At 37.3% G+C, this 15,305-nt stretch overlaps 1 protein-coding gene across 6 annotated transcripts in view; it reads right to left on the bottom strand.

The window, feature by feature from the left end:
* Positions 1-15,305, bottom strand: part of LOC138309277 (nipped-B-like protein B) — a 126,399-nt gene that overhangs the window by 6,232 nt on the left and 104,862 nt on the right. For 4 of the 6 annotated variants that reach the window (XM_069250448.1, XM_069250447.1, XM_069250451.1 and 1 more), the window contains 13 exons: positions 9,922-9,960; positions 7,568-7,776; positions 7,122-7,286; positions 5,404-5,510; positions 4,968-5,087; positions 3,696-3,897; positions 3,202-3,304; positions 2,837-2,937; positions 2,008-2,121; positions 1,537-1,633; positions 545-669; positions 318-410; positions 46-131 (listed from right to left, as the gene is read on the bottom strand). In XM_069250448.1, the coding sequence (XP_069106549.1) occupies positions 46-131; positions 318-410; positions 545-669; positions 1,537-1,633; positions 2,008-2,121; positions 2,837-2,937; positions 3,202-3,304; positions 3,696-3,897; positions 4,968-5,087; positions 5,404-5,510; positions 7,122-7,286; positions 7,568-7,776; positions 9,922-9,960 (1,561 nt within the window). The remainder of the gene's footprint in view (positions 1-45; positions 132-317; positions 411-544; positions 670-1,536; positions 1,634-2,007; positions 2,122-2,836; positions 2,938-3,201; positions 3,305-3,695; positions 3,898-4,967; positions 5,088-5,403; positions 5,511-7,121; positions 7,287-7,567; positions 7,777-9,921; positions 9,961-15,305) is intronic. The other 2 variants (XM_069250449.1, XM_069250452.1) reach the window with 1 other exon arrangement.

Raw genomic sequence — 15,305 nt, 5'->3', positions numbered from 1 at the left:
TTAAATTGTAACCACAGTAGAAAAGACACTGGGCTGTATACATACTCCATCTGGGTGACTTTTTCTGACAAAGCTGCAACAATACTGAATAACTTAAAGTTCAACTTCCTCCGTCCTGGTAAGTTGAGCACCTGAAAAAACATTTTTACAATACTCATTAATTACGATTAGATAATGATTGTGATGTCATGTGTTTAAAGTGTACCGTCATAATTTTCAGAGAAAACGACATGAATTTCACTCACAATATAATGATGTTACAATAAATACCTCCCCGTAAAGGAAGTAACTCTAATTTACAAAGAGGGAATACTTACATGAAAGAGGTATTCAAATTCTTTTGTTGAAAGGAGATTGTTGTTTATGATCTGTAGGGATCCCTCTAATTCATCCACATTCATCTCTACATCCTGAAACAATACAATAACATCTTCTTTGAAAGAAACATCATGGTAACGGAAGGCAACCAGCGGTGGATATAATCAGTTATCTCAAAGGAATTTACAAAAGATGCACAAGGTATACTGGACGTTAGGATACATACCGGATGTGGATGAATTTTGTTGTAGAGGGCGCTTTGAGCTCGGCGGAATTCCACTGGTTTCTGATTGTTCAGCTGTTCCAGGAAATATACCTCCATGCAATACATCCCTAAGATGTTTTTCTCCCCTAGTGTAAAAATGTTAATGTTAATATGATTAAATACCTAACATCAGAGATAATGACGAATCACGGATGATGATGACATGAAAGGAAGATGAATTATTTCAAACTGGACTATTTAACGTTAGGATAACATATTTTGACATCATTTCATAACCAATATAAACAATAGTCCTGCACAAACGTTATCGGATTGGAAGTGTATTATGCAAAAAATAGAATTTAGATCTACCACACACACCTCTTTTTTTCGGATTTTTGGAAGATAAGGAAGGAAATTGTATATATCTGAATAGTCTGCAGTATAATGCGAATAATTCACGTACCACGAGGTACCTGATAAGGTTTGTGCGGGATTATTGCTTCTATTGGTGATGGAATGACGTCAACAGATGATATCCCGTGCTTACATCATTTCAGCTGGATGGAAGATTACAAATAGATGTTCCATCACCACTTATGATGTTTGCCCTGCACAAACGTTATCGGGTATTCGCGTTTTATGTGAATAAGTTCCATTTAAATATTGCAATTCCTTTCCTTTTTACACATGCAGTTGTTAAATATTTCATGCTCATTATTGAATAATACACAGCATAAGAACCAATCCAAACAAACTTGGTGACAGTTACAGATTCAACTTTGTACTTAGGATTACTGTAAACCAACTTTCTTTCGCGTGCAATTCATTTTCGTGAATTTCACGATCAAGGTAAATTCGCAAAAGTCTTATCTCCGCGAATTGATACATTTGTATCTTCTACAAATCTTCCACATAATTTCTCTGAGAATGTTTTGAAACGGAAATCGCGAATATAGTAGCCGCGAAAGAAAATTTGTTTACAGTATAATAATACAATGTAGATTTCTTACCATCTAAGTGAAGCATCCTCTCCTCTATGTGGTCCAGCTTTTCGTTACATCGCTCCATTTCGAGGTTAATTTGACAAATGTCAGCTTCTTTACACAGCTGAAAAATAATGTGTTTACTTTATTTGATAATACTGAACTTATCCTTGTTTCATTTGAGAAAAAGAATAACATGAAAAACGCAAATTTACTACTTCAGTAAAATGCAATACATTGCAAAATTACTTCTAGCATACATATTTTATTCTAAACTTGCAATATTAACATATTGGGTAAGCACCAATTTTACTAGATACCATGCTGATAATCTCATTTTTCATCCCACTGCATTATTTATTTCATGGGGAAACCAACTTTGCTGGACGAAACTAAGTTTGCTGGACGAAACTAACGTTTAATGTAAATCACAATCATTCACAATTAATTAACCTTATTTTTGAGACGATTTTGTTTAAAAACTTCAGAAAGACAAACCATTTTCATCGTCTTTTCGTCAATTCTGCTCACAATAATTTCGTCTGTAATATCGTTAAGTGTGAGACGAGGAGGTGGGGCTTCAGGCTCTTCTGTTTGTCCCTTCTTTTTCTTCTGTAATGAACCATAAACAAATTCAAGAGATATTCAGTCTTGTATTAATTCTAGAATTCAATGTTTTGTCTTTTTAGACACTAGTCTTTTGCAATATGCGGATGTCGAGACATCAAAATGACATGGGTAAAATACGATTTAACATGGATTAGCCCCACCTTCAGACGAAATCGACGTCACATTTTAATGTGATTCTTGTGACTTCACGATCACTGGATCAGTAAATCATGCCGTTTTGGTATCTAGAAACCATGTATTGTTTAAATCATGTCGTTTTGGTATCTAGAAACCATGTATTGTTTATTTATTTACGATACAATTTTAGATGATTCTGCAAAATAGTAAGCTACATGTATATGCTTTTAGTAAAACCTGCATGAGTGACTATGTTTGCTTTCAGGTACCTCCTCAATAAAACCAATTTTTGCAAATCCCATGTGACCAATTTAATTTCAACACAATTTCTGGTTCTAAAGTGTTATCATTAAGGTTTCCATGGTTAATATCTCATTTCCACATGGTGATTAAATATATTGTTCTTTGAATCATAAACAATTTCATAATTTTTACATAGGGTCTTTGGTAATACAAGTAAAAGTTACAGTACTTTCAGTACTTTGATATGACATACTAAAATCATAAAGGACTAATAAATTATATCATGAATCAAGACTAGTAATCCATTGTAATGTAAAAAGTTCCGTGTGCATCTTACCTTTTTCTTCCCTTTCTTTGGAGCCTTGGGAGTGAAGTTTGGTTTGATAATATCTTTAATGACTTCTTTGGCTCTTTCTGCTAACTTCTTAATTTTTATAGCTTCAACGAAAAAATATTTTATAAAATACAAAACAATCACTTGAACATCTGTGTTTTTGATGTTAATTAAACAGCAAATTCTGCCTCAACGGTCACACAACACAAACTAAAATGGGTACTTTCTAAGAAAGAGCGATTATAGACTTCAATTGTCAAAATCAAGATGGCTGCCTGTCAGCCATATTGTTTTCAGATAATGCAATCTGCAAAACTAGGTACCAGATCATTGACTCAAAGTCTACTTTACGTGGATGAAATACTCACATTCAAGTTCGCCCAATGAGGCACAGATGTCCTTGCGTTTGTCTGTTAGTATCTCTAGTGTATAGCAGATCTTCTCCAGGTACTGTTCCGGAGGACTTAGACCCTTTAATGATAGTAATATTTATATCATCCCTCACCTTTTTTATTTTATATATATTTACCTGATAACATAGTTTCCAAATTTAACACTTAATATTACATTCTATATCAGAAGTCTAATTTTGTAAATAAACTTATTTTCCTAGCATAATTACTTTATCACAACAATTCAAATTGAAGAGAGAGAAATCTTTGTTTCTATTTTACCTATATATGAAACAGTTACGCAGCTATTTTCTATTGTCTTTGATATTTAATTGCACACCAAAGTATGTTGGTGTACTTTGCTAAACTATAGAAACTGTATAATCCTCTCACAATTCAGGATTATTTTGTCCATTACCTGTTATCTCTCTATATTTATTGTAATAGTGCGCTTTAACATTTAAACTTACGATTTTTTCTGGGTCCTGTCCACGACTTATAACAACAAGGTCACGGAACATGCCCAGTTCATGTTTTCCCCACTGTGGCAGTTCCGACTCGGCTAGAGGCATACCAGTCCGGGGAGACAGGGGCCGAGCACGCTCGTATCGTGGAGCCTGTGTTTCCACCACATTACTGAAGATTCTCTCATAGAAGGGCAGGCGATCCATGCTAAAATAAAAAAAAAATAATTTCTAATCAGAAACCTACATAAATATCTTATAAATGAGTAAATATCTCAATCCAAATGGTGTGAAAAGTGAAATTTATAGCTGCTGTATTTTTTTCTCTCATATATATATTTTCATTCAATCATATGTGTAATATTACAACATGTGACATACTGAGACATGTCCAAATCCGAAACAATAGGTATACAGCTATTTGCATAATATGATTACTTCAGTACTGTACTTAATTTATATATAAGATCAATACAAGCATGTGGAAATCTTCATGCAGAAAAGATATTGTACTTAATTGCCTATTGAATTACATTTGCATTTGCTTCTACTTTTCTTTCTCTTTTGACAGTGTAAGAGTAAAGCCCTGCTTCTTCTAATGACCCATAACAAAAGTTGGGATTGTCTCCCTTTACTTACAATAGTAGATAAAAATTCTCAAGAGTAACAAAAGAAAATGTATGTGCCGTATTTTTCATACTCACATATCAACAACAACTTATTATATGTTGTTCACTTTAATGAGTAGATATGGACATCACAATTATTTTAAAAAGGATGTGACAGATCAGCAAATTTCATTCCCATAAAAAATTAAATAATATTTCTGTTAATGACAACATTTTTCTGATATTTCAAAAATGGAAATGTAAAAATAGATTGATAATTTGTAGTGTTGCCAAAGTTTCTAGCTTACTCTTAATGCTACACTTATCATCACCTTCAGAACAATTTATAATCAAAATAAATGAAATGGGTTTTTTTTCCGCAGGTTGTATTAAGTTTCCTACCATCATCGTAATTTCCACACGTTAGTTGACTAACACCGCGCCAGACGGCCAAACTTCACCGTTAACATAGGCAATGCAGGACAACTTACAATTGTTTGTTGTTGTAATATCATCTTTCCACATTGACATAAATTTTCTTACATTATAATTGTTTTTAAGAAACTTTTATTTTTGTTTCCAAAAAGTAGAGGGCCTTTTAAATGTATTGATTATAAACAATTTTATAATCAATCCATCATGGCCCTCTCCATTTTACAAGATGACGTACTGGATGATGCAGTATTTGGTGAGGAAGTCCAGTGGATCCGTCATGTCATTAAGTTCCTCCTGTGTTACGGGCGCCTCGGCCGATGGAACACGACTTTTCTTCTTTGGCCCCGTTTTTGGTCTATAAATATATACAAGTGCTTCATATTAGGTTCTCTGACCGATAAATGATCACAGCCATTTAATGATATTCTAAAGTTGGATTACAACTGATTATTCTCTGTCCTAAAAATGACCAGACATTTAAGAATATATGTATGGAGCTGTCCATGGTTTCTATCCCATAACCCAGAAGTTTGAATGTTTGCACAATTGACCAGATATTTCTATAAATTGGTAAATTGTTCAAAATCTGGAAGTGTACATTATAGAATTACTTAAAGAATAGCATAGAATGGGACTGTATAAGAGTACGGCGAGTGATCATATCAACATACACAGTTCTCTTTGGTCCTTTAAGAGTGGGAGGAGGTGGGAGCTTGGCTTCTTTGGGTTTCGGGAGTGGTTTGATCAGTGTTCGATTGTTTTCCTTCACTTTCACTTCCTGTAAAATAAAATTAAAGTCTGAATAAAACTGTTCAATAATTTTTTCTATGTGTATATTTGACACAAATTATTTTCCTTTAAAACTGGATATTATCTCCCTTGTCATTAATTGTCTCCCTTTCTTGTAAACTATGTTACCATTACTTTAAACTCTAAACCATTGCTCGAAAATAAAGACAAAAAGAATTGCTGATTTATATATTATATTTGAATAACAAGAGATCCCAGAGGGATCTTGGTGCCCACCAAAGAATGATCAACGTCTGACAATAGAAAGAGGGATCTTTTCTCTGCTTTCAAATTTTTACTACATATTACTACATATGAAATTTGAGAAAGATCTTTTCAGTACTTTCTGAGATATATAACACTAACAAACTTCAATTGTCAAAAACCTGTTGGCCATCTTGTTGACCGATCGGTCCCAAAATGCAATATGCAGGTCCTAGGAGAACCTACATATAAAATTTGAGACAGATCACTTTAGTACTTTTTGAGAAATAGCTTTAACAAACTTCAATTATCAAAATTCAAAATGGTGGCCTGTCGGCCATCTTGTTGACTGATTGGTCCCAAAATGTAACATGCATATCTAGGGACCAAAGGGAACCTGCACATGAAATTTGAAACATATCCCTTCAGTACTTTCTGAGAAATAGCGGTAACAAACTTACACTATCAAAATCCAAGATGGCGGCCTGGCGGCCATCTTGTTTACTGATCCGTCCCAAAATGCAATATGCACACCTAGGGCCCTAGGGGAACCTACATGTGAAATTTGAGAGAGATCCCTTTAGTACTTTCTGAGAAATAGCGGTAACAAACTTTAACTACCAAAATCCAAGATGGCGGCCTGGCGGCCATCTTGTTAACTGATCCGTCCCAAAATGAAATATGCACAACTAGGGTCCTAGGGCAACCTACATGTGAAATTTGAGAGAGATCCCTTCAGTACTTTCTGAGAAATAGCGGTAACAAAGTTTAACTACCAAAATCCAAGATGGCGGCCTGGCGGCCATCTTGTAAACCGATCCGTCCTTAAATGCAATTTGCACTACTAGGGCCCTAGGGGAACCTACATGTGAAATTTGAGAGAGATCCCTTCAGTACTTTCTGAGAAATAGCGGTAACAAACTTTAACTATCAAAATCCAAGATGGCGGCCTGGCGGGCATCTTGTTAACCGATCGGTCCTAAAATGCAATATGCACAACTAGGGTCCTAGGGCAACCTACATGTGAAATTTGAGAGAGATCCCTTCAGTACTTTCTGAGAAATAGCGGTAACAAACTTAAACTATCAAAATCCAAGATGGCAGCCTGGCGGCCATCTTGTTAACTGATCGGTCCTAAAATGCAATATGCACAACAAGGGCCCTAGGGGAACCTACATATGAAATTTGAGAAAGATCCCTTCAGCCCTTTCCGAGAAATAGCGGTAACAAGAAATGTTAACGGACGGAAGGACGGACGGAAGGACGGACGGACGGACGGAAGGACGGACGGACGGAAGGACGGACGACGGACCACGGACAAAAAGCGATTTGAATAGCCCAACATCTAATGATGGTGGGCTAAAAAATTAATTGGTGTCAATTAGTATGTTTATACCTTTTTCTCTTCCACATATTCTGGAAGTGGTGGGATCTCAATGGGAGGTAACTCCGGAGACTCAGCATGTCCATTAGTAAGGGGAGGTAACTCTTCTGTGGTACTGATGAGGGTGCTCTCTTGTTCCTGGTCGACTTGTACTTGGGAAAAATCATTGCTCTCAGTCTGTAAAATTTAAAACAGAATGTGTAAGATATTTTCCTTTAAACTTTTTACTATTGGTTATCTTATTTCCCCCGTACATAAAATTTTGCAATTTTGACGTAAAAATGAAAAAAAATCAAACTTAAATGAATGAAAACATCTAAATTTCACTATTAGAGTACAATCATGTGGTTAAACTCATTGTGAATATTACAATAATGATTGACAGATGAGAAAAAAGTATTCAGTCTTGACCTTCAACCTTATGAACTTGAAGTATAACCTTTAACCTTTTGACCTACCCTGTCTCCATTGACCAGCCGTTTTTTCTCATGGTCTTTGACCTCCCGTCTGGTCTTCTTGACCTTTTCCTTTTTAACTGGTGGAGGTCGCTCTGTAATATGAGGTAGCACAGGTGGGGTCGTGACCTTTGACCCTGTTGCAAGCTTTGACCAGGTAAGGACATCTGGTGCCAAACTGATAGGACTACTAAGGGGAGGTGACTCTATTTCTACAGACAAACAGAAGCAGAAAGAAAACCCACACCAGATTCAGTTAATCACTACACTGCAAGTGAAATAGAAATGTGCAAGCAACAGACATACAAGTGTGTATACATATACCATACTTATTTGGCAATAAGCAATTACCTGAAAATAAACCCATTGTCGTTTGGCTTATTATACACAGAGGATGACATCATGTTTATCTATGTCTTTTGTTAAGAGGTTAAGTATTGTTATAATTTGAATTTGAATTTTTCTTTTATATTTCATATTTCTGACATGGTAAGGAGAATCTTAGGAGTTAAAAAATATATCATAATTTGGAATATGAAACATTTGCGGTACCTGAATACATTTAAACCAAATTTGCACAAGTTAAGGCTGAGTAACTCAACTTGCTGAACTATGTACAGAATAAGTATGGCTTTTATATGCAAAGAAACAAGAAACATCGCATTCACATTCTAAAGTAAGCAAGAAATAACACACTCACTTTCCCAAGTAAACAACAAACATCACATTCACATTCTGAAGTAAGCAAGAAATAACACACTCACTTTCCCAAGTAAACAACAAACATCACATTCACTTTCCCAAGTAAACAACAAACATCACATTCACTTTCCCAAGTAAACAACAAACATCACATTCACTTTCCCAAGTAAACAACAAACATCACATTCACTTTCCCAAGTAAACAACAAACATCACATTTACTCTCCAAAGGAAACAGCAAACATCACATTCACTTTCCAAAGGAAACAACAAACATCACATTCACTTTCCCAAGTAAACAACAAACATCACATTCACTTTCCAAAGGAAACAACAAACATCTCATTCACTTTCCCAAATAAACAACAAACATCACATTTACTCTCATAAGGAAACAACAAACATCACATTCACTTTCCAAAGGAAACAAAAAACATCACATTCACTTTCCAAAGGAAACAACAAACATCACATTCACTTTCCAAAGGAAACAACAAACATCACATTCACTTTCCAAAGGAAATAACAAACATCACATTCATTTTTCCAAGAAAACAACAAACATCACATTCACTTTCCCAAGTAAACATCACATTCACTTTCCAAAGGAAACAACAAACATCACATTCACTTTCCCAAGGAAACAACAAACATCATATTCACTTTCCCAAGGAAACAACAAACATCAAATTCACTTTCACAAAGGAACAACAAACATCACATTCACTTTCCCAAGTAAACAACAAACAACACCTTTCACTTTTTTAATTAAAAAGAAAAACACATCCATTTCAACAAATTTAGATTGTTTATCAAATTCTTTCAAAAGTTCATGACAGTGTCCAAAAAACATAATAAATAAGACAGTTTTAAAGTTTAAAAAAATCATCAAACAATCTACAGTTTGCTAAATGTTAATTTATACATTAGTCAACTGCATTAAAATTCACACATGCTGTCCGTAAGATTGAGTAAATATTCATAATCAATTATATTTAAATCACACATATAATGTCAGTAAGATTTAGTAAATATTCATAATCAATTATATTTACATTCACACATATAATGTCAGTAAGATTTAGTCAAGAGAATTTTTTTTAATAAAGATTCTATTTAATTAGTTTCAACTACATATTGAATATGCTATGAGTTAAGCTTGATAAGAGTATTAGTTAAATAGAACAGAGTATTTATAAGCAAAGATATACAGGGTCATAGGTCAAAAGTTCAGAAAAATGGGTCAAGGTCACATAGAAAGAGAAATTGATCATGACTAATTAAAAGCCTAGTACTGCAATAAACATGAACAATTAATTTTATCTTATTTTTAAGTTAATTGAATTATTTGATACAATTTCATTAATTATTTTATTTAAGTAGAATTAAAATATTAATATGAATACCTCTTAAGACTTATTTCAATATAATTGCATTCACAATAAATTGAGAGATAGTTCAAGTTACTTTTGCATAAATTTGAGTATGATTATAACAGAATATTAATTTTAAAAGTTTTAAATTAACCATTAGTTCTAGCATAATGAATTTAAGACTAATTTACTTATAAGTATGGCATCAAAATTAAAGTTTTATTCCCTTAATTCTGTTGTCATGCTAAAATGATATAGTATTACGTTTGGAAATTGACGTACCCGTTGCTATGCGCTGAGAAGATGGTGTAGAGACCAGTTCTGTGGAGCAAAGAAAAGAGGATTAATGAATGGAAGGTAAAATGTACAATCAAATTTCAGTTTAAAGTATCTTTAACAAAATACAATATATATGTGTTGTGTATAAGCTTATTGAAAACTTCAGATTACATTTTCACTGAAACAAAATGTTATTTCATAAACTTTTCCTGTAAAAAGAAATATCCATACACTTGCATGAAATATTTTCTAAAGACATACAGTCATTACAATCCAGGGGAGACAACTGCATAAACGAAATGAGAAATGTTATTTATAATGATTATGAATCATATTTTAATTGTTATTTGTATATCAGATTATGTGTTTTTCTTAACCACTATAATATAATTTGCATGATACAACAGTGATAAAACATCAGATATTTGTAATTTTGTCCTTTCCATGATTTGTAAAACATAAGTTTAATAAAATACTGGAGGACGAAATATCTAAGGAGACTGCTGTTACATATAAAGTAGATTTTTATTCTTTTTTTTTTTTACAGAAAAATACAGATTTTTTTCCCCAATAGTATCATAAATTACTCTGGGAAGAGTGGGTCATCGGATGGGTCAAACTCCTGGCTCCTGACAAACTGGTCATGATCCGCCCCTCTAGTGAATCTATACAATTCCCCACTTTTAAATGTGTTCACTCTCTAACAATATTACACCAATTCAGGTTCTGTCTCCATGGAAAGCTTGTAACAGAGTAAGCATTACTGTACTGTCAGCTGGGATTGAACCTGCGACCCTGGGCTTACTGGGATTGAACCTGCGACCCTGGGCTTACTGGGATTGAACCTGCGACCCTGGGCTTACTGGGATTGAACCTGCGACCCTGGGCTTACTGGTCTACTGCTCTACTAACTCAGTCACCTAGACTGGCTTTATCAGAGTTGGAGTGATTGGTCTCCACAACATATTGTCACCTAGACTGGCTTTATCAGAGTTGGAGTGATTGGTCTCCACAACATATGGTCACCTAGACTGGCTTTATCAGAGTTGGAGTGATTGGTCTCCACAACATATGGTCACCTAGACTGGCTTTATCAGAGTTGGAGTGATTGGTCTCCACAACATATGGTCACCTAGACTGGCTTTATCAGAGTTGGAGTGATTGGTCTCCACAACATATGGTCACCTAGACTGGTTTATCAGAGTGAGTGATTGGTCTCACAAATAGTCACTAGTGGTTATCAGTTGAGTGATTGGTCTCCACAACATATGGTCACCTAGACTGGCTTTATCAGAGTTGGAGTGATTGGTCTCCACAACATATGGTCACCTAGACTGGCTTTATCAGAGTTGGAGTGATTGGTCTCCACAACATATGGTCACCTAGACTGGCTTTATCAGAGTTGGAGTGATTGGTCTCCACAACATATGGTCACCTAGACTGGCTTTATCAGAGTTGGAGTGATTGGTCTCCACAACATATGGTCACCTAGACTGGCTTTATCAGAGTTGGAGTGATTGGTCTCCACAACATATGGTCACCTAGACTGGCTTTATCAGAGTTGGAGTGATTGGTCTCCACAACATATGGTCACCTAGACTGGCTTTATCAGAGTTGGAGTGATTGGTCTCCACAACATATGGTCACCTAGACTGGCTTTATCAGAGTTGGAGTGATTGGTCTCCACAACATATGGTCACCTAGACTGGCTTTATCAGAGTTGGAGTGATTGGTCTCCACAACATATGGTCACCTAGACTGGCTTTATCAGAGTTGGAGTGATTGGTCTCCACAACATATGGTCACCTAGACTGGCTTTATCAGAGTTGGGGTGATTGGTCTCCACAACATATGGTCACCTAGACTGGCTTTATCAGAGTCGGAGTGATTGGTCTCCACAACATATGGTCACCTAGACTGGCTTTATCAGAGTTGGAGTGATTGGTCTCCACAACATATGGTCACCTAGACTGGCTTTATCAGAGTTGGAGTGATTGGTCTCCACAACATATGGTCACCTAGACTGGCTTTATCAGAGTTGGAGTGATTGGTCTCCACAACATATGGTCACCTAGACTGGCTTTATCAGAGTTGGAGTGATTGGTCTCCACAACATATGGTCACCTAGACTGGCTTTATCAGAGTTGGAGTGATTGGTCTCCACAACATATGGTCACCTAGACTGGCTTTATCAGAGTTGGAGTGATTGGTCTCCACAACATATGGTCACCTAGACTGGCTTTATCAGAGTTGGAGTGATTGGTCTCCACAACATATGGTCACCTAGACTGGCTTTATCAGAGTTGGAGTGATTGGTCTCCACAACATATGGTCACCTAGACTGGCTTTATCAGAGTTGGAGTGATTGGTCTCCACAACATATGGTCACCTAGACTGGCTTTATCAGAGTTGGAGTGATTGGTCTCCACAACATATGGTCACCTAGACTGGCTTTATCAGAGTTGGAGTGATTGGTCTCCACAACATATGGTCACCTAGACTGGCTTTATCAGAGTTGGAGTGATTGGTCTCCACAACATATGGTCACCTAGACTGGCTTTATCAGAGTTGGAGTGATTGGTCTCCACAACATATGGTCACCTAGACTGGCTTTATCAGAGTTGGAGTGATTGGTCTCCACAACATATGGTCACCTAGACTGGCTTTATCAGAGTTGGAGTGATTGGTCTCCACAACATATGGTCACCTAGACTGGCTTTATCAGAGTTGGAGTGATTGGTCTCCACAACATATGGTCACCTAGACTGGCTTTATCAGAGTTGGAGTGATTGGTCTCCACAACATATGGTCACCTAGACTGGCTTTATCAGAGTTGGAGTGATTGGTCTCCACAACATATGGTCACCTAGACTGGCTTTATCAGAGTTGGAGTGATTGGTCTCCACAACATATGGTCACCTAGACTGGCTTTATCAGAGTTGGAGTGATTGGTCTCCACAACATATGGTCACCTAGACTGGCTTTATCAGAGTTGGAGTGATTGGTCTCCACAACATATGGTCACCTAGACTGGCTTTATTTGATTGGTCTCCACAACATATGGTCACCTAGACTGGCTTTATCAGAGTTGGAGTGATTGGTCTCCACAACATATGGTCACCTAGACTGGCTTTATCAGAGTTGGAGTGATTGGTCTCCACAACATATGGTCACCTAGACTGGCTTTATCAGAGTTGGAGTGATTGGTCTCCACAACATATGGTCACCTAGACTGGCTTTATCAGAGTTGGAGTGATTGGTCTCCACAACATATGGTCACCTAGACTGGCTTTATCAGAGTTGGAGTGATTGGTCTCCACAACATATGGTCACCTAGACTGGCTTTATCAGAGTTGGAGTGATTGGTCTCCACAACATATGGTCACCTAGACTGGCTTTATCAGAGTTGGAGTGATTGGTCTCCACAACATATGGTCACCTAGACTGGCTTTATCAGAGTTGGAGTGATTGGTCTCCACAACATATGGTCACCTAGACTGGCTTTATCAGAGTTGGAGTGATTGGTCTCCACAACATATGGTCACCTAGACTGGCTTTATCAGAGTTGGAGTGATTGGTCTCCACAACATATGGTCACCTAGACTGGCTTTATCAGAGTTGGAGTGATTGGTCTCCACAACATATGGTCACCTAGACTGGCTTTATCAGAGTTGGAGTGATTGGTCTCCACAACATATGGTCACCTAGACTGGCTTTATCAGAGTTGGAGTGATTGGTCTCCACAACATATGGTCACCTAGACTGGCTTTATCAGAGTTGGAGTGATTGGTCTCCACAACATATGGTCACCTAGACTGGCTTTATCAGAGTTGGAGTGATTGGTCTCCACAACATATGGTCACCTAGACTGGCTTTATCAGAGTTGGAGTGATTGGTCTCCACAACATATGGTCACCTAGACTGGCTTTATCAGAGTTGGAGTGATTGGTCTCCACAACATATGGTCACCTAGACTGGCTTTATCAGAGTTGGAGTGATTGGTCTCCACAACATATGGTCACCTAGACTGGCTTTATCAGAGTTGGAGTGATTGGTCTCCACAACATATGGTCACCTAGACTGGCTTTATCAGAGTTGGAGTGATTGGTCTCCACAACATATGGTCACCTAGACTGGCTTTATCAGAGTTGGAGTGATTGGTCTCCACAACATATGGTCACCTAGACTGGCTTTATCAGAGTTGGAGTGATTGGTCTCCACAACATATGGTCACCTAGACTGGCTTTATCAGAGTTGGAGTGATTGGTCTCCACAACATATGGTCACCTAGACTGGCTTTATCAGAGTTGGAGTGATTGGTCTCCACAACATATGGTCACCTAGACTGGCTTTATCAGAGTTGGAGTGATTGGTCTCCACAACATATGGTCACCTAGACTGGCTTTATCAGAGTTGGAGTGATTGGTCTCCACAACATATGGTCACCTAGACTGGCTTTATCAGAGTTGGAGTGATTGGTCTCCACAACATATGGTCACCTAGACTGGCTTTATCAGAGTTGGAGTTGATTGGTCTCCACAACATATGGTCACCTAGACTGGCTTTATCAGAGTTGGGTGATTGGTCTCCACAACATATGGTCACCTAGACTGGCTTTATCAGAGTTGGAGTGATTGGTCTCCACAACATATGGTCACCTAGACTGGCTTTATCAGAGTTGGAGTGATTGGTCTCCACAACATATGGTCACTAGACTGGCTTTATCAGAGTTGGAGTGATTGGTCTCCACAACATATGGTCACCTAGACTGGCTTTATCAGAGTTGGAGTGATTGGTCTCCACAACATATGGTCACCTAGACTGGCTTTATCAGAGTTGGAGTGATTGGTCTCCACAACATATGGTCACCTAGACTGGCTTTATCAGAGTTGGAGTGATTGGTCTCCACAACATATGGTCACCTAGACTGGCTTTATCAGAGTTGGAGTGATTGGTCTCCACAACATATGGTCACCTAGACTGGCTTTATCAGAGTTGGAGTGATTGGTCTCCACAACATATGGTCACCTAGACTGGCTTTATCAGAGTTGGAGTGATTGGTCTCCACAACATATGGTCACCTAGACTGGCTTTATCAGAGTTGGAGTGATTGGTCTCCACAACATATGGTCACCTAGACTGGCTTTATCAGAGTTGGAGTGATTGGTCTCCACAACATATGGTCACCTAGACTGGCTTTATCAGAGTTGGAGTGATTGGTCTCCACAACATATGGTCACCTAGACTGGCTTTATCAGAGTTGGAGTGATTGGTCTCCACAACATATGGTCACCTAGACTGGCTTTATCAGAGTTGGAGTGATTGGTCTCCACAACATATGGTCACCTAGACTGGCTTTATCAGAGTTGGAGTGATTGGTCTCCACA

The sequence above is a fragment of the Argopecten irradians genome, chromosome 15, assembly GCF_041381155.1.
Source record: "Argopecten irradians isolate NY chromosome 15, Ai_NY, whole genome shotgun sequence".
Taxonomy (NCBI): Eukaryota; Metazoa; Mollusca; class Bivalvia; order Pectinida; family Pectinidae; genus Argopecten; species Argopecten irradians.
Note: the sequence above shows the minus strand (reverse complement) of the source record. Positions and strands in the feature narration are given on the sequence as shown.